Source organism: Furipterus horrens, unplaced genomic scaffold (assembly GCF_987537825.1).
Source record: "Furipterus horrens unplaced genomic scaffold, mFurHor1.1.pri manual_scaffold_7, whole genome shotgun sequence".
In the NCBI taxonomy this organism is placed as follows: domain Eukaryota; kingdom Metazoa; phylum Chordata; class Mammalia; order Chiroptera; family Furipteridae; genus Furipterus; species Furipterus horrens.
Genome location: NW_028327177.1, coordinates 35216990 through 35237934, shown reverse-complemented (window position 1 = coordinate 35237934; position 20945 = coordinate 35216990). Strand labels below are relative to the sequence as shown.

General features: G+C 38.0%; 1 protein-coding gene across 8 annotated transcripts in view; it reads right to left on the bottom strand.

Annotated features, from left to right (window-relative positions):
• Positions 1-20945, bottom strand: part of EYA1 (EYA transcriptional coactivator and phosphatase 1) — a 161501-nt gene that overhangs the window by 102143 nt on the left and 38413 nt on the right. For 4 of the 8 annotated variants that reach the window (XM_090283583.1, XM_090283581.1, XM_090283580.1 and 1 more), the window contains 3 exons: positions 15505-15574; positions 15040-15185; positions 11219-11356 (listed from right to left, as the gene is read on the bottom strand). In XM_090283583.1, coding sequence (XP_090139709.1) covers positions 11219-11356; positions 15040-15185; positions 15505-15574 — 354 coding nt within the window. Of the gene's footprint in view, positions 1-11218; positions 11357-15039; positions 15186-15504; positions 15575-20945 lie in introns of those variants that run through there. The other 4 variants (XM_090283584.1, XM_090283585.1, XM_090283579.1 and 1 more) reach the window with 4 other exon arrangements.

The window sequence follows — 20945 nt, the reverse complement described above, 5'->3', positions numbered from 1 at the left end:
TAAGTTATTCCCTGGAACAAAGTAAAAAAGACCATGGAAGCTATATTGGCACATATAGGCCACTGAGGTATGACCAAGTAAATTACAGCTCAGTACTCCAAATGGTACCCAAGTGACTTTGCAGACTTAATGCTACTTCTAAGACTGCACATTAGCTGGGATTCAACATAAGTTATATTCATTTACTGGCTGACTGCAGGCTGGATTCCATTCCATTTAGTATGCTGAGCAGGCATTTAATGGTACTCAGGGGCCCAGGAGATTTAATGCAACTTCCAAAAGGATCTAACTTCAAGGAGAGGTGTACAAACTAGAGAATCAAGCTCAGGCAATCTTTATTTTTCACCCCCAGAATCAGATCTGCCTTTATGCAGGACTCAGGCACAGAGAGCTGCTAACACTGAGTCCAGGCCACCAGCACTGGGTGTCTGTGACAGCTTCCTTTCCTGGGTTCCTGCCAGTCTTCTGAGCCCTCCAGTTCATGGTCCACAAAGGCAGTGCAATACCCTCTCTGATATGCATACCTCATCTTCTCACTCCCCTGCTAAAAAAAACGGAACCATCAGTGGCTCCCTATTGCTCTCAGGATAAAATTCAAACTCCTTACAGGGCTCCTTCATTAGGTCCAGGTTTGGCTCCAATTTATCTCCTGCGCTTCTTCAGTCTTCTCCTAGTAATCCCAACCCCAATCCACCCAGATACGCATTCCAGCACTACCAAAGCAACACAAGGTTCTCTTAAGGTGATTCCTACCCCTCTTACTCCCTCCCAATGTAACCTGGCTAATTCCTTATCAGCTTCTCGATTCAGCATGAAGAGAAGCTCTTTTCCTCAGAGAAACCTCCCCTGGATTTCCATCTTCTCTCCTTCTAAACCTGGATTAACTCAATCAATCAATCAATTTATCTGTCTCTGAGATATATATTTGTTATACATATTTATGTACATACAACTTACTAAACAGTATTTTAATATACTGTTGACCAGCAATTTTATACAAAAGTGATGCCATATCACTGGCTATTATCTGTAATTGAATATGAAAATGAAACAATCTAAATAAACTTCAATATACTTTATTATACATAATGTATTGAAACAAAACTTTGTACATATCTTCTATACAACTTTTAATAACTTTTTTGGTATGATAAACTGTATAGCAGTTTATTGTGCTTGAAAACATGAGCTTACTCATGACTGGTCAACACTGTGTTAAGCTAACTTGTACTAATTAGTAATTAATTAACCAGTTTAATATAAATTAGTATTGATAATATTTAATTAGTCCTTTCCCTATCAAGTAGTCTAAAAAAACCCTAGAAGGTTATAGAAGCAATTGGATATTTGTAGACAACCCATACAAACATGCCCAGAATATAAAATATAATAAAACTAAAAATTGATAACATCCATTAAGTTTTTATTATATGTTCCCCTTTTACATGCTTGGACCTGGTTGGTTTGGCTCAGTGGATTGAGCGTCGGCCTGCAAGCTAAGTGTCGCTGGTTTGATCTTCCAGTCAGGGCACATCAGAGAAGGAAAACTCTTACTCCAAAAAACCTCCGCTGCCTTGCGACATACCTCTTCAGGGGAAAGGCTAAGGGAGTAAACCCCGACAGAAAATCCGGAGCCGGAGTCCCTAAGGCGGTTTGACGTTGTAGTCAACACCGGCAACTCCTGCGGCGCACCTGAAGCCAAGCTGTATTGACTCCGTCTTTCCCTTGGACCCTTCAGCTGCGAAGAGAGGGGGGTCTGCTGCATGGGCAACAGCAGACCCTCCATATCACCCTGCCCAGGTTCTGTAGCTTCAGCTTCACTGGAGAGGACACTCCAGCATCATTGCAAGATGTCGATTCAACACGGGAGGAGACAGATACCGTGTCACTCCCGAGTCGGACTGCACAGCCATTCTTGGCGGTGCAGATAGACTCTTAAGAAGCTACACCATCGTCTCTCGAGACGGACGGCTGCCGATGATGATTTACATGCTTTATCTACACTCCATAACTCAAATCTATAGGAAGTATTCACATTCCCATTTTGTAGATAAGGAAACAGGGGATTAGGTTAAGATAATACAGCTTCAATGGGATGGAAGTGAAATTCAGATGTAGCTCTGCCTCATTTTAGAGTCTATACAATGCTCTCTCATGACTTCCCTGTTCTATATTGCTTCATGGGATGTTCTTTTCTCTAAGAATAACAACAGCATTCTAGAAGCAAAATAGAAGTGATAAGAACAAATAATAGTACCTAAAAATTACTGAGTGGCAACTGCGCTAGGCCCAAATAAAGGATTTTACGTTGCAGCTCACTGAGCTGTCACAACCACCCCATGAGGTAGGCACTATTATATTCCATTTTACAGGTGAACAAACTACCCAAGATTATGAACAACTAGGGCAGACCCGGGATTTGATCCCACACCATATGGCTCCAGAGCCAAAACTATTAATCTCCACGGTATATGCCTCTCAAAATAATGAAGGGGCTTTTCATTTTCTTTTCTTTTTTGTTTTTACCAACATACGAAATACATGGCTAATTGCCACAGAATCATTAGGAGGTACTTGTTAAAAGGCACATATCCGAGGTTCTTCTCAGACATAGGAATCCTGTCTTGTTAGGGGAGAGGGTGTGACCTGAAAACCTGCAGGTTTACCGAACATCTATATATAGTGCCTGACTTTCAGCACCACTATGTGTTAGTACCAATTTAGTAGGTGATTTTAGCAACTGCTTAAAAAACACATAACCAGAATATGCTTTTTTTCCACTGAAAAAAGTCATCACATGCATCAAGCATTTAAAGAATGGAAGCTTCTCAAAAACTATTTTGGATTGTTGTTGTTTTTTTGTTTTTTGTTTTGGGGGGTGGTGGTTCCTGAAGCTGGGCTAAAGTTGGTATGGGGTAGAGGGTCCCACTCTGACAGCTGAGCGGATGCCAATTTGGTGCCCATATGACCAGATGAATTTCACTGACCCTCAGAGCACCACAAAGCAAAGGCAAAACAGCAGTGACAATGCTCCCAAGAAAGATTCAGACGTAGCTGTAAGCAGGAGAGGCACATTCATGGAGAAGGCTGCCACCCCCAACCTCCACCGCTAACTTGACACACAGGGGAGAGAGGGCAAGACACGACCAGGAAAAGCAGACCTCCTCTTTCCATTAGGATCAGTCCACTGAGAGTTGCTGTTAGATTTACAAGTCTTCACGTACAATTTTAGGTCACAGAATTAGGTTCAGTATTCAGAACAGTCTTATCAAAATCATATAAAAGTATTTTCCTTGCTAGAGACAAATGACTTTATGTGAAAAGTTACCTCTAGATAAACAAAAGCGAGCATAAATATTTTATGATAAAATGTTTTATATTTTATGTAATATTATATCACGAAACGTCCCCAAAATAGGAAAAAATCCTACTTAGAACCCATTATTTCTCAATAAAGGAACCTGGCTGTGATGGGTTCAAATAAAATTCCAATAATACCCAGTATTATTCTTGGTACGTAGTGTCTGAATTAAGTTATGGTCCAAGCAGGTGGCTGTTGGAATACCTTCTTAACCATTAGTTAAAAGGAAAAAAAGACTTATTCATTTAAATAGTTTAGCACTGTGAAAAATCATAGCCATACTCCTTTTCTAAAAAAATTTTTTTGGCAGGGAGGGGAGATACTAATTTCTGGAACAAAATACTAGAAAAAAATCTTTCCTCTTAGGACACCTCTAAGAGACAGAATTATTTTTCATTCCATGGCCCTCTTTTTAAAGCAGGGAACATTTATATTCTGAGTGGGGAGATTATATATATTATGAAAAATCTTTTTAAAGTTAGTTCAATCTGCAGCACCCACCAGCAATCTTTTCAGGCACAAGCATTACTTGAGAGGGTGTTATAAAGACCAAAAGAAGCGGGTGTAATGAGTTCATCCCTTGAGGAAAGTTTAAGCACACAAACTCACGAGGACAATACAGAGAAACATCTCCTTGCATTGTCCGGGTCGGCGCCACGAACGTTGACACGGAGCTGCTCAGTGAATGAAATGACAACATCTGACTAGGTTGGAAAGGAAGACAAAACTGCACAGAAAAGGACAAGAAGCACATCCTGGCAGGGGTTGAGCAGAAACTATCCAAGACTCAGACAGTAAAAAGTTTATGGGGAAGTAGGGGAGGAGGGACTAAAGGTAGGTGGCAGAAGTCTCTTGATCATTTGTTAAAAAAAAGATTAACAGTTCAGGATAAGAAGTGGCATTCTTTAACTGAAAACCCCAAGAATCTGAATGTTGAATATACCAGTAGGAAAATATACGGACACAGGAAATGTTATGATTCTCATTCTCTTTTTAAGGATTGGAGGAGGTTGTGGGGAAGCTACTATAAATGCAAGGATCTGTGTGTCTGCATTGCTGGGCCTGGAGTTTGGGTGGAGAGTTGGGATGATGATACAGGGAGAGGAATATGCTGAACATGCTCTTCCTAAGGCCCCCGTCCACAGCCCGTCCATTAGCGCGGGACTGCTGTCCTGGAAACACGTCTTACTCATTTTTGCTCCTCTAATTTAATGTTTCCATCTAAGTTCCCTTTTTTCAAGGCCTGGCTCAAGTCCTATCTTTCCAATAAGATTTCCCCGACTATTCCTCTCTGCACTGATTTCACCTTATGGGAACTTCAGCTCGATTATAACAGATACCATGTAATTTATTTCTTCATTGAAACAATACTAAACAAGCACTCATTAGTCTTATTTTAATGCTGTTTGCAAATTCCTTAAATTTCGGTGTTATATTTATCCCGCTGCCTCACACAGAGAAGGATAAACTGTGTCTGACTCAGGCCCTCGAAGGGTTTCATCTAGGCCCAAGGGGGAGAGAGAACTGGTGTTTGAGGATTTCTTCTTTTTTAGTTTTAAAAAAGAATTTATTGGCTTATAAATTTGGAAAGTCTAAAGTTGCATATAGCAAGGCTGGATCTAGGAATTCAAATTATGTTATCAGGTCTCTGTCTCTCCATTTCGTGATTATGTCTTCTCTCCTGGTGTTTGGGAATTTAAATCCACTGTGGTAAGTGACGGAAGGGTCCAGTGAGAATATGGCTGGCATAAAGAATTGGGTGTAGGAGGAAGCCTTTCCATAACTCGTGTGTGTGTGTGTGTGTGTGTGTGTCACAGTAGAAGTTTGAAAAGGTGACTTGAGGGCCAACAGACATCAGGAGAGAGAAATCCTCTCAACTTCCTTATTTGGTCAATGAAAAAGAGAGTAGGGAAAGGAAAACAACCAAATAATAATTGAGCTTATTTTTCAGATTTTTATCTAGAGGACACATACTTTGCTGTTTTTTTTTTTTTTTTTTTTTTTAAAGAGAAGGTGTATAAAGGCTTGTCTTAAAAAAAAGAAAAAGCCACAAAAAACTAGATTCTAATCCCTACTTTAGATTTAAATTATATGAAGAAAATAAAATTTAGGACATAGAAATATTTACTGGAAGGATTTAAAATATTTCTGAATCTCAGCAGAGTTTTAAATCAAATGAAATTTTAAACTAAGCATCATAGATTTTGGACAGTTCATAAAATCTCAGTGATCTGAGATATGAGTACCATTAGACCGCAGAGATGATGCAAAGAGTTCACATTCATACACCACATGGGCGTCCTAAGAGAACATTGACCTTATGGTACAGGTATTGACTACTGACTCTGTTAGCTCAGATAATAGCCTATCATGGGTATGCTAGTGAAAAACAAAGAGTGTTGCTTACATGTGAAAGATTTCAAATTCAGAATGCAATAACATCCTATGTTTTTATAGTACATTTATAATAATACAATAAGCAGAGAGAATGATGATTTCCTTGTCCAAGGACACTTGGTTAGGAAATGACCATGATCTCCACATCCAGGTCAGTGTTTTCTATTTTACTATGCCAAATCTTCCTTTTAGATTTTCATATTCAGTAACACTGAAAGTGAATTATATAGCATGAGAATTGGTGTTAATTTTTGGTTATATGAACATCACAGACACATGAAGGGCAGAGACAAGAACACCTGAGAAACTTAGTTAATAATTTAGAATCAAACTATTTCTGAAAGATTTCTTCATTGTTACTCTCTTTTTAGGCTAGTAAATAATTCAAAAAGTAAGTGATATAAAGTCACCCAGGGATAGCGTATCACAAAGATTCTGCTTTCTTGTCACTGTCTGGTTCCTACAGAGAAAGGGTGGTGGTCTCGTCAACCGTAACAAATAAGAAACAGTTTTGCTAGAAGACCCTGTGTGAATCACCCAGTTCTATAAGTGTTAAGCAACTGTAGCTTAAAAATTAACCCACATCTTAAAACTTTTATTAATAAATCCCTACTACTTTTTTACAGTTAAGAACCCAGTCTATGCTGATTTATAACATGATTTAAAATGCTAAGTCAAAGTTTTGTGTGTGGTTTAACCTGAAGAGTGTTGCCCAGCAATAACTTCAAAAAACTTAAGAAAATAAAAAGGTAACGTGTAGGTCAAAGGTCTACTTCACAGAGAACAAGGACTCACATTAAAAACCAGAATCCCAGCCAACCTAAGAATGCTGGAACCTGCTGGGGCCTGTCTGTACTTCCCATGTTTTAGAGCGTTTTCTAGCACTCACTGGGCAAGCAGGATGCTATCTGTCCCTCGTGTATTTTCACAGAAGCCCATTTGCTTTCCTTCCCTGGCCTCTTCGCCATGGGCTGTGTCCATCATCGGGCGCGATCTATGTGGCAGAAGTTCACGTAGCTCCCCAGGGAAAAGCCTCTGAAGAACCAGATGGGCTATTGAAAACCAAAGTTTCCCCCTTTCTTATAAGAAGGATTTTAAATGACCAAATTTTCCTTTTTATCCCAGTAACAGCTTCTAGATTCTAAAGAGAATTTAAAACTTGGGTAGTAAAAATTACAAAGCCTTTACGCTTATCTTTTTGATGAATTTCTACACATTTTAAATAAAAACAACTCATATAGACAATAGTATTGCTATTAATCAGTGATTAATTATTGGTGTAACTGGGCTGCAAAAGATTTCCATACAATTTTCAACACTTGTCTCTGGAAATATTACATGATACTAATAGAACTTAAGTGGAAAAAAAAATCAACTTAGGAAATAAAAAACTAGAGGGCAAGAAAGGCAAACTAAAATATAGGTACGAGTGGAGCGCACGGCAACTGTGGAGGAAATTTGAATATGACCGCGAGCTGCAATAATAGCTCTTCTCTATTTGTCACGCCATTTTACACCAGAAACTGAAAAATTCAAACGCTTCATCATACCAGATTGTGAAAAAAAGGTTATTATACATTTTCTTAAAACCCTATATTTTGGACTTTGACATTTTCTTTTTTGAAAAATACCATTTCTGGAGTTAATGAAAAACTTTAATAGTGCATTTTGCTAAGTAGTTTTGAGGTTCTAAATGACCGATAAACTGACGCATTTCCTCTACTTGAAAAGCTATAGACAGGCAGCCGAAAGGAGGGGAGGGCAGTGGCCCTTATTAGATTATTATTATTAGGTCACCCACACGTCAAAATGAGCCCCAGGTAAGTGTGCTGTAGATTTCTGTGGAGTTGGCTACCCTTCCAAGCCCCATTGCAAACCTCTGCCCTTAATTTATTGTCTCTCTTCCCTGGTTTGAACCCCAATCTCTTTAACAGAACAAGCAATATTGTATACAAAGAGGGAGTTAGAATTTGTGTTTTTTTCTCTAAGCAAGAGCAATAAATCCTAAAGGAAAATAAACAACATGGAGTTTCCAGAGCCCTCTGGGTCTCGGACATGGGCATCTCCATAGGCCCTCCTGTCTACTGTGGCAAACCCTGACCCCTTCTTGGTGCAGAACGACACAAATGTCCCGCACCATCACTGCTATTCCAGGGCAATAAAACACTCAGAAAGGAATTCTAAGCCACCACCTCGATTCTGGGATGGCTCCAATCAGCTCCACTCCACATACTAGTATGAGCACAAGGGAAGACTGCTTTGAATATTCCATGATAATAAACTGATCAGGATTTGTATTATGCTAACTTCCAAATTCATTCCTCTGGATGAAGAGAATGAAAGTCCTGATGAATCTTAATATGTCATTGCGGCACAGGCCTCTCCACTTCTAACAAACACTCGTAAACTTTAGACACGCTACTAGATAGCGGAGATGAAAATAGGAGTGGAAAAGGTCTCTACCTGCAAATATTTGGAGTCAACAGAATAAAGTTATTATGGGGAGCTGGGTTTTCTTCAAAGCTGAAGCCTAAACAGTTAAGTGACTCAACTTAATTTTCATTGTTATTTTGTGTATGTGAAAATCTCTTGCACTTCTCTACCTCAGACTAAATAAAAGTTCATTTTCTTCATACGACTCAGCCTCTGTGGTGAATGGAACTATAAGTCTATGCTGTATTGGCTGTGGGGTAAGTGGATGGAGATGCTTAGCAATAGGTCTGGAACTTGCCTTTTTAAAAAATTATAACTAAAAGCTTGATTTCAAGTCAGATGCCTCTTTACATAAAAGGAGAATAAAATTTGCTTATGACAATCTGGGCAGATATTCTGTGAAACTTGTCAATCATTCAAAGGCCAAAGCAGTTTCTACTAAGTGATTCTTGCCCATAGTACATGTATATATGGGCTCAAGTGCTCACATCCCCACACACCACACACACACAAACACACACACACACTCACCCCTTCTGCTCCATGCCTGCTGTCAGTGCCCTTCGATTGGACAGCAGCACTGAAAATATATCTATACTATCAGCACAGTGACTCAGGGGTATCCAGGCACCTTTTGTCTATCCACACTCACCCATTCCACCAACTTATTTGCATGAGGTTTGTGAATGGTGTGTGAAAAAACACCTCTGCACACCACTTGAAAACTTCTTCCAGAAACACGGACTGACCTGGGAGCAGGAAGATATGTCAGAAACTAATAAGCATTTCCCTTTGCTGGGGTGAACTCTACAGTTGTCTAGGAACAAAAACATTTTGTCTTTTTCAGTTAAACTTAAGTTCTAATCTTTCACTAAATGTACAGAGGTAAAACAGAAATAGAAATTTCTAGAAATCTTGCAGCAAGGGTGAAAGCCATTTCCCAGTCCTTGAGGTTTTACTCATGAGCTTTTAGTATTAGCACAAGAAAAGATTGATATAAACAAACAAAAAAATCACTGTTATTAATTAAAAATAATAGAATTTCGAGAATTTTATAAAAATAATCTTAGAAATTATAGAAATTTTTATATTTAAAAAAAGATGTATTGAAAAGACTCTCAAATGTCAATAGACTCCCACAACAGGGCACACAAAATTATTTAATAATGCTGAAGCATTTTTCATCAAGTGTTTAATATTTAAGAAATACATATTAAACAGAATCTAACTATGTATTCAAATTTGGCCATAAGGAACCTATAACATATAATTATCCATCATCATATCAGCCAGTTAAGTTTCAAGTTAATAGCATATTATCTAGCTTGATATGTGGAAAACATATCCAATAATCTAAAATTAAGTAAAGTGCCACTATAGAAATACCCATCTAAAATATTAACTCCGTCACAGAAAATGAGCTCTAAAATCCCTCTAAAAAGGCCATTCAACAAAGAGATGAACAAAACCCCCAAAAACTTTTAATGCAATATCCAGTAAGCCCATATGCACTGAAATCCATGGGTAGAAAACCAGTCCTATCTTTGATGCTACAAATGTCCTTATTTCTTTGTCAAAATAAAGAGGTTTTTCCCCTCTAAATTAACTTTCTTTTTTCTTCCTCCATTGCCATTCTTTTCTCTATTCTAACACTATGCTTACATCCTGGTAGCTGGTTAGCCCTCTTAGAACTCTTTCTGCTGACTAAGTTTTTGCTATGAGGACAGAAAGATAAAAATAACTCTGAAGTGTAACATTTCTCAAACTCTCTGGGGTGCAGGACCAATTTTCCCCTTAATCCTTTTTGGACTCACAATTTAGCAAAATACAATAGTCGGGCATTACTAACAGAATGAAATGAAAAAAATAAAGAAGAGTATAAGTCCTGTTTCTTAAAATTAATATTTGATTGAACCAACAAAGATTTACTATCAATCCACTATAAAAGTATCTAAACACTTAACTTGAAATTTTCTGTACTCGTCTCAGTTTGGTCTGGTAAACAAGAGGCTGCAGACAGCTGCTTACACTATGTTTGGTCTACAGCTTCAAAATCAGAACCCAGCGGCTGGTCCTTGAAGATGTACTGAGTGGCTGTCAATTTGAGCTCCTGGTCTTGGTAGATTATTTAGTCAACACCTATCACATCCTCTATTTCTAGAGCTGTGATAATGAAAATGAGGAAAACAGCATTTTTTGAAAGGTTGATTGGCCACACTAAGACCTGAGTTCTTAGCATGTATCACAAGAAGCCAGAGCAGAACACTTCGATTTCACAAAGAATGGTTTGATGCTATAAATGTGCAAATGTAGGCCTGGAGAGTATTTAAGAGCAAAAGTAGAATCAAGTTATCTTGCCTCTAACCCCAATTCACTTTCCACCAACATCGACTACTTTAGATTCTGTTTTAGAAAGTACCTACTGGCTACAGCGTGTGAGGGTAGATGTGATGAGAGTTGAGGCTGAAGAGGGAGTCTGAGTCAGTGGGAGCAAATGCTACTAACAAGATAAATAAGAAAAGAGCCAAAAAGTGTCTGTGGGATCTTTCAGCAAGGAAACAGGAGTGATCTCAGGGCAGGGTGGACAAAAAGTAGATAGCAATGGATTGAATAGCATATTATAGGAAATGAAAAAATGGAATCTAATCATGGATTTTATGAGAGGAAGGAAGGAGGGGTAGTGTGTGGGGAGAAAATGTAGGGGGGGAGGGGGGATATATATAAAGTTTTTACAATGGTAACGTATTTTCTATGTGTAACACATAATGTATATTACATAAAAGTTATATGTGTGTATATGTACATAAGAAATTGTCTCCTTTCCACCACGGCTCCATTCTGCCCAGAACACAATCTCTCCATAAACATAATTAATAACTGCTAATGGTTTCTATATTCTTTCAAAGTTCCTTTATGTATATATAAGATAGCATGTATTATATTTCACTTACACACAAAATATAGCATACTATATACCCACTGGACTATAGGGTTAATGAAAAGAGCAACGTCAGTGTGTATACAGACCTTGCATCTGGTAGCTGTACGGTGCCTGTCCGGGCTGAGGGGTTCCAAAGCTGGTGCCATAGCTGAGAAATCCTGTCTGTCCAGGTGACTGAGACTGGGACAATCCACCTTCAGTCTTGATGCCTGCCCACAATGCACCTAAATCAGTTAGTGATAGCTTATCTATCTGTTCATTTTCAAAAGCTGATAAATATATAAAAACACTCCCACAACTGTTTGACACAAATGCTTTCCAATGTTATCTCAATAATCAAGTGTAGGAGTCTAAGATCATCTCCTCTATAGTCAAGAAATGGCCACAGGCTGAATTATTCCAAAAGCTGTTATGTTAATATCAGAATTAAAATCCTTTTTCCTAAAAGTGATTAATTAGAGTCTCTAGCTTTATAGCATGGTTTTTCTTTTTTCCTTACTTTTCTACCAGAAGGATGTTTTTAGTACACACTTATTTTGATGTCAGAGGAAGCAATTTTGAGCACAGAAGTAGGCAACACAGGCCAAAACCTTTCCCCAATATTCAGATCCTAGCAGGAAGTAAGCATACACACACAAAAAAGCAGGATATTAAGACCTGAATCCTGTAGAACAGAGTGCTTTATAAACAAGTAGCCCAGTAGTTCCCTTTTTGTCCCTTGTAGTTTCAAGTATTTATTCAAATATAATTTTTTAAGGTCACTAATCAATTCACCTTATTAAGTTGTATACTTAAAAAAAATTTTAAATAATTAAAGCATTTTTCAATTACAGTTGATGTATAATATTATATTAGTTATAGGTATACAGCCTAGAGATTAGGCATTTATATAACTTACAAAGCAATCACTCTAGTAAATCTAGTACCCATCTGGCACCACACAGTTATTATAATTTAAATCAAATTGTTTTAAGTGTATCATAAAGTACACATTCTTTTTATCATATTGTAATACAAATAATGTATTTGTGGCCTCTAAGTACTTCCTAAAGCACCAGGTTGACATCCTAATTTTAGGATTCGAGTCTGGCAGGATTGTTGTACAGGACTCAACCCTGGGTCATAATCAAAGACAGTCACAAAAGTTAACAACTGTCCTTAATTCCCACAAAGGGAGGGGAGAAAAATATGTGCCAAGGGAATTCACATTTTTGAATAATTTTACTCTGCACTTAAGATAAATGATATCTGTGGGATCTAGAATACACAGAAGTCTCACTGTTTATCTCCATTTCAGTTCTCCCCAAAGTTCATCAGTAGAATGAAGTTAGATAACTTCCCTAAGGCAGTAGAAGAATCTGATTCTTGGCTGAGAGAGCCACCTCTAACTCCTGGAATGTCACTAAGTAAGCTCATAATGGACTTCACATTTAAATCTTAACCTTAACATTTTTAAAAAATGTGATTTTTTTCCTGTATAGGCAATCCCAAACCAATGAATATCACATGCTTATAAATGGTTCCTGGAAAAGCAACTGCTCTGGACAGGTGGTTTGATGGCTCTAGAACCTCCCCTTATTCCATGTAGTCACAGTAGGATTGTCCTCGTTCTCTCTCCACTGAGACTATAATGAGCTGCGTCCAGTCTGTACCTGAACCACCTTTGTTGTTAACCTGGAGGAATGGGAATCTTTTTGATAAGAACAGGTAAGGCGAACCAGGAAGTGGTAGGAAACACCTGTAGTCACACCTGTCTTCATAGTTTCTACCCACAAACTGGCAAATCTGTCTCATTCATTAACTTCAGGCAGATCTAGAGAAGAGTATGAGCTGCTTTCCCACTGATCTATTGTTCATACTATGAAGAGTTTTGCCTATCTTTTCTTAACAGCATCTAAGTGGAAAAGTCAGGGGCCACAAATCCTTGGAGAAAATCTTTTAAGACCATCATCAGGATGTTCTTGACAATCAGCAGTTAAAAATCCTATGCTCAAGCAATGAGGGGAAGGCTGCTGCCATATTTTTCAGTGCACTGACCCAAGAAAAAAAGTGCCTGATCAGAAGCCCTGGGGAATTTCCTTGAATTCAAGTACAAAGAAAAGAAAAGAAAAGAAAAGAAAAGAAAAGAAAAGAAAAGAAAAGAAAAAGAAACACAGAAAGAAAGAAAGAGAGAAAAAAGAAGGTGATTAGGAAGTGATAAGGACTGAGAATTATTCCCAGATTTATAAGCATAGATCCAAGCCCTTTTTACACTGAGCCTTCCTCGGACCACCTCCCCAATCCCCACCTGTCATATTAGATTTCCTGTCCTTACTCTACTAGATCTGATCCTCATCTCAGAAACTCTGCTCATCTCTCCCACCTGGAACAACTACTTCAGACAACAGGAACATTTGCTACTGGTTTAGAAATGGAGGAGCTCCTGCCCCACAGCCCAGGTGTTGGCAATGAGCCCTAGCACGACTGGCTGAACAGGAGATGGGCCGTGAGAGTGGCAGCCATGGCAGTAGCAGGAGTGGCACCTGCACACAGCAGTGCTGGCGAGTCTGCAGTACCCTAGTACTGTCTGTACTGAGACTTCCAATAATCAGTAACTGTTGAGAACATAAATTGGGGAATACTTAACTCACATTATAGAATTAAATTACACAATTCAAATCATAGATCTTCTTTCTCCTTTCAGCAAAATAATAGTTTAAAAGTAAATTATAGGTAAATCTGATTTATATCTAATATTACTTTGAGAAACTTTGATTGAAAGCTATGGAAATAAAAAACAATTCTAGAAAGTTAATTTCATAATTATTTTAAAAATCTGGTTTAAACCCACTTAGCTAGATTGCATTCCATTCTGATGTTCTGAAGTAAAACTATAAAGGGAGAAATCATATATAAACAATTTAGATTTTAATTTCTATATATTTTATAAGAAATGTATATATGGTTGATTTGGTTTGGGGGAAAGAGAAAATGAAGGAAATGAAGTAATTTACCTTCTAATTATTAATGAAATGCTTACTGAAAAATATTTCTTTCAGTATACTGCAGAAAAGAATATTACAAAACAATAGCAGCAGAAACATAATTAGAATATCGATTGCAAAATATAATTCTATGCACTAAGTACAGAATTATTTATTCTACCAGTTCTCTCCTTCAAAAGTTATGTACTTTTTCTATTCAGATGGGTTGCAATTTGTTTAAAATTAGAATTGCAATTCATTTGAAGAAAAGGTATTTTAAAATTCTAAACATTTTTTAAAACTAAACTTTGAGGTTTTGCTTGATTTATTTTTAATTTACAGGTATTGACTCTGTAACAATTGAGTTAAATTACACCAAGATAAAGATAATCTCCAGGTGGGAAGGAACAAATGGGGAGGTGAGCTTGAAATGCTTCCTGATTTGCCTCTTTAAAGTGCAGCCCAAGTTGAGATATGTAGATCACTTTTCCTAATGGCTGATAATGCTGAAATTTGATAACACTACCACCCTCAAGTTTAGAGCAAGGTTTTGTTGAATTCCACTTGCACTTCCCTAATCATAGCCAGGCATCTGATAAATAGGAAATGAATCTTTACCCCAAAAGAATTCATTCACAGAAGTTTTATCGCAAATATGCACCAAAATACTTGGGATTCTAAAGCCAAGTGCTCAAATGGCAAATTAAGACTTGAGATATAAATGGAATAAAATGAGAGCAAGAGGGCATATGGACCATGCCATCTATTTGCCACCTCTGACCTCAAGATAAGTTGCCAGGTTCATTTGAAACAATCACATAAAGAATATAGACACAAAAGGTGACGGCACTTTCTAAGGTGGCCCAAGATGACAGTGTCTCAGTTCCACTCAGGGTTGCCCACTAGATAATGACACCACTAAAAGAAAGAGCTGACTTACTCACCGTAGGAGGAAATTCCGTACGGCTGTCCCGGCTGTGGGTAGGAGGCGTAGGCTGTCGCTTGTTGCATTCCTGTGGTGAACTGTGTTTGCCCATATGCAGCCATAGTTTGTGAGGAAGGGGTAGGGAGAATATGTGGGTATGCTCTGCTATTTGTCAGAAATGACAGAAAATGAAAGCCCATGCATTAGATGGAAACATGCAAGGAAAGTGATTCAAAAGCATATCACAAATTCCAGTTACAATCTGCTTCTTAAAGTATAACATTCAACTGTAAGATACAAAGTGCTGAAATACTTCAATCTCTACTAGGAGAGGCCCCAAATAAATTGGCATAAATACATTTAAGTCTCTATGAAATGCACTTGTTTTTAAATTAAGATATAACACGTGGACACAAGACATGACTGGAAATAAGGTAAAAAGACTACTCAGAAAAGCTGCGTATTAAGAGAAAATACATCTTACTTGGAAGGATAGATCTGTGGTGGGGAGAATTGGTGAGTTGGTCTTGGGCTGAAGCTACTGCTCCCAATTGCTAGAAAATAAATAAATAATGCGCAACAATCAAAGCAAGATAAAAAATATGTATCAAGCAGGGATATAGTCAAACTATAGGTTGACCATAAAGACCTCTCTAACCTGCAGAAATGGGAATTTCCTACAGTCAACCTAATAGAAAGTTAAACTATATTAAGAAACCTATGGAAACCGGTTCTAATTTTAAATTAACTCTTAGAAAACATAGTCACAGTTTCTTAAAATACCTGTCAGCATGCTGTGATGGGCTTTTCAGTGCCAGTACTTGAAGAGTACAAGGAGTCCTGGCTACTGTTCCGAACGATGCTGAAAGGGGAGATGTGAAGTTGGATTGCAGGGCTGGGCAGGGCCCGGAAGGTCACCAGGCCCATTGTTTCTGCTCAGCGGGAACACACACCTGAGACTGGATTACCAAGGCACACAGTCTAATCTTCTCTCCGGTGAGCAGAAATAGGACAGGTCTTCATTTGCCCGCACTGATTTAGCAATGTTATTTGGTAAAAATAAATGCATTCCTATAGCTATCTTAAACTTCTCAAGTTGCAAGCTAAGCCTGTTTTTTCTTGTGCTGAGGTGCGTGTTCCTCTGTCTTCAGTGATTGGTGCTCAAATTCAGTGTCCAAGTGGAATGTTTTTTTTTGAAAGAGGTTATTTAAGCATTTAAGCAGAATTTTATTTCTTTTTAATCATATACATTTAATTCATATGTCTCAGAAATGTACTAAACTCTCATAACAAATATTCTTTTATATTCATTCTGAATAAACGAAGCAAAAATTCATTTTTGCTACCAGCCGGCCTTAAAAATCGCAGTTTCCAGCTTCATTCCCTTTAAATAAGGGCTATTTATCTATCTACGTACATATATATCTACACACATTTGCATTTATACACACACACACACTCACACACAGATATGCATACATATATTTTTCTCCTCAAACTTTCCCTATCCTCTACCTGGCTATGATGTATGTATATTCTTTAGGTATAATTATCACAAGATGTAATATGTTTATTTTCTTCTTCACTAATAATCCCTCTCTTCATGGGGTCTATTATTTATTAACTGCATTCTACATTAAAATTCTTAAGATGTGTGGGGGGAGGTAGAAGAGAGTAAGGAGGTGATAAGTGGCGATGGAAGGAGACTTGAGTTGGGATGGTGGACATACAATACAATATACAGATGATGTATTACACAGGGAAATAATTTTTAACATAATTCCTGCTGAGTTTGATTTTTCAGCTGTTTTAGACTTAAATAGGCATGCTGATTTCAAACTGCAGTTAGTTTTCTTCTATCACGTCAAGATTTTCTGTACAACTTATCTTAATGCGACCACTCTAGGCTGGATCGAGCCTGGATCGAGGGAAGCACTAGTGCTCTCCTATTGGCTGAGAGCAAACCTCCCTTGAGTGGGTAAGGGTGGGGGATGACCATGGGGACCAGCAACAGGTTCATACTTGTCTAGGCTATTCAGTTACACATGAGACAGTGTGCTGAGAGATTGTGTGCTGCTCTATATAGTGAATTGTATTCTGAACTGTAGTCTGAGTTCTTGTCTGTTTACAAGGAGTTAGCAGAATTTATTTTTTTATTTACATACTTATTTCCTTTCCTTCAGATCATGTCTGCCTCTGCTATTTCTCATCGTAAGTGCCTAAACGACCCTGATTTGTTTTGTTATATCTATGGGAGTTTCACCATTCCCAGTCAAAGGACAAACATCAGTGCATTTGTCAGGCAAGTCTATTTTGCATATTTTAAAGTAAAAGTTGGTGATCAAGATAAGTCTTGGGCCCCTCACAAGGTGTGCAAGCAGTGTGTTGAGAGTTTACAGATGCGGATGAAGGGAACACGTGATAAATTACCACTTGGTATACCTATGGTTTGATGAGAGCCCAGAGATCATTCAAGTGACTGTTACTTTTGTATAGTGAAAACATCAGGATATAATGAGAAAAATAAATGTAAAATAGAGTATCCTAGTCTACCATCAGCTATATGCCCAGTGCCTCATTCAGCTGAAATCCCAGTGCCAGTTTTCATTCAACTACCCTCTTTCAGAAAATAGGAGTATGGTGAAGAACTGAGTGACAGCAATGATGAAAATTTTAAAACTGAAGATGACTCAGTTCATAAGGGATTTGATCAGCATGAATTGAGTAATTGGACATGAGACTTGGGACTATCCAAAAAGGCTTCAGAACTCCTAGCATCAAGACTGAATGAGAAAAACTTCCTTGAAAAAGGAACTAAGGTATCCTACTTTTGATCAAGAGAAAGTGCATTTCTGCAGTACTTTTGAAGTGACAGTGGCTTTGTGTATTGCCATAACATACAAGGTTTACTGGGGGAATTGGGAATTCCAATCTATAACACAACTGAATGGCGACTGTTCATCGATAGTTCAAAGCGGAGCTTGAAGTGTGTCCTCCCCCACAATGATAATTTCTTTGGTGCAGTCCCAACTGGCCATTCAGTTTGTTTTCATGAAGAATATGAAGACATAAAGAGAGTCATTGATCTGTTGAAATATCACAAGCGCAATTGGATCCTCTGTGTTGACCTTCAAATGGTCTGCTTCCTCCTTGATCGGCAACACAGATATAACAAGTATCCCTGTTTTCTGTGTATGTGGGACAGCAGAGCTCGTGAGAAGCACTGGGTGGAGTTGAATTGGTCTCCAAGATCTGACCTCAAACCTGGTGATCCAAACATTCTACATGAGCCACTGGTTGACAGAAAGAACATTATATTCCCACCTCTGCACATAAAACTGGGTCTCATGAAGCAATTTGTTCAAGCTTTGCCAACTGAAGGAGACTGTTTCAAGTATCTCATTATGGCATTCCTCGCCTGTCATTTGAAAAGATAAAATACCTTAATATGTGTTTGGTAGCAGAACTTTACTACTTGTACACAATTTGACTTACAGTAACAATATATAGCCTTTATATGAATAAAATAACTCTAAATAAACAGTATATTCAGGTAATATTTTTATTTTCCTTTGTATGTACATTTCATATGATTTAGGGGACAAGAGGAGGGTATCCTGTACCTTAAAAAGTTGATGTGATAGCAAAAAACTGGGGTCATTTTTTGATTCAGATGCCAAAAGTTAGTCAAAAACAAGTGTCAGATATAACTCAAGGAACATTGTGTTCCCCAGTGTTATAGAATTGTGCACCTGAAACCTATATGATTTTATTAACCAACATCACCTCTGAAAGTTCAATAAAAAAAACCTCCATAAGGTTCCATGCTCTTAAAGTTTTATGTATTTTTCATGATGTCACATCAGTACATTTATGCTTCACAAATTTAATTTTCAAGCTTGGGTTTGGGAGAACAATGATGGAATCAAACTAGAATCTCAAAATCTACACATAACCCTTTCCTTGTAAAACAAACAGGCCCAATCCAGTGACATCGGGATAGACCTGGACTGGCGCTCCTCTTTCCAGCTGCCAGACTTCAACCATCTGACCATCAATCTGGCAGAGACAGAGTTCATACTGAAGAAACAGGAGGCCAATGCAGCTGGTGTCCCTCTGTCTTTCGGCACATGTTGAGTCACTACACTGTCCAGGCATTGAGTGGGTGCTACAGATGTAAGACAAGTTCTGTCTGTCACAGGTAGGGAGGTGACATACAAATAGCCTTGGGAGAATTAGTTAAACACTGCAGTTTATAGAAGGGAGGAATGGGTGAGAGAATATTTGGACCACGAGGACTACCACTTGCCAAGGTCATCTGTGACTACAATCTTTTCTACTCTCCTTTTCTAGGACTAAACAAAGGCCAAGGGCAAAGCAGATTTATCCCACAGAGTTGCTGGAGGAGTAGTATCCTTCCTGCACAATCATAGTTAGAGATAAGTTTTAAAAAATGAAACTATAATAACAAAAACTGAATGCCACCTGTGATGGAAACCACAGAAATGCCTTTTATTCTTTTCTAGTTCTAGCCCTGTGTTTTTCAAATTGTGGGTAAGGACCCATAAAAAGATTATAAACTCAACTTAATAGGTTACACTCAACATTTTTTTCAATTAGAATAAGAAAATAGAAGATATCAGGGTTATTATGATGTACACATGAAAAAGAAAAAGAGATTTGAGAGGCTGTGGTAATTAAATGCACATGAGAGAGGACCTAAAAAAACTGGAATTTATTAAAAAATTGTCTTTATTCTTATATGTTTAAATTTCAGTGACCTTCAAAGTACTCTCCATTTGATGCAATATGCCTACTAAGACATTTTTTCCACTGCTCAAAACAGTTTTTCAGCTCATTAATTTTTATGCCTTTTGGTGCTTCTGTCATTTTTTGTTTCCCCTTTTCCACACTGACAAAATTTTTCCTTTGAGGACTTTTTTTCATCCAGGAAAACAACAACAACAAAAAATGTTGCTTGGGGCAAGACTGGGTGAATAGGGAGGATGGGGCACAGAGGTCATGTCATTTTTGGTCAAAAACTGATGAACACTCAGCACGTATAGGCAGGTGCACTCATAAATCACCCATCATGAAATGGGCAAACACATTGAAAGAGTCTTCAAAAAAATTCACTGAAGCCAAATGCAGCCTCTCATAACAACACCAGCTGATACACTGATACAGATGGGTTCCTAGAACACTCACCTAGCAAGGGAAGCCTATACTACAAGGGGTGCATTATAAAAAATATAATTCCAATTTCTGTCTTTTTTTTTTTTGTCTCCTTCATATTCTGGAATCAAAATTTAATTTCAGCTCAGATTCAAGTTCCAACTCTTCTACATGGTCTTAGTCAACTGATTTTTTTCCCCTCTCAGCCTTGATATGTTCTCATGTAAAATGATGGCAATATTACCTAAAGGAGTGTTGTGAAGACTAAATAAAATAATCAACATAAAGTGCATAATACAGTGTTTGTGTAGTGAATGTTTATTATCTCAGGTACCCAGACCACCACTATCTTTGTCCCAAGTTTTCCCTTCCTTCTATATTTTTAATTCTACTCAATGGATAGCATTGCCATCTGTTCAGCAAAATGCTTAAAAGCAGGATTCTTTGTCCCCATTTACATATGGGGATAGAAATTAAGTAAAACGTCCAAGCGATTAAATGAGAAAGCTAGTATTTCTTCCTGACTCTTTTCACCAAAACATACTATCTCTTGACAGTCTACTTAGAAACCAGATATCTCAAAATCACCTCATTTCCTCCCCTCTATTTCATGACTCTCAAGTCACCCATCCCAAGTCTAGAAATTGCTGATCGAGCTTCCTGCATCCTCCATCCCTTCTCTCCTTTCCTGGTCAGGTCCTCTGTGTGTCTCACTTGGATGAGTGCAACAGCTTCTAGCTTCTGCCCCTG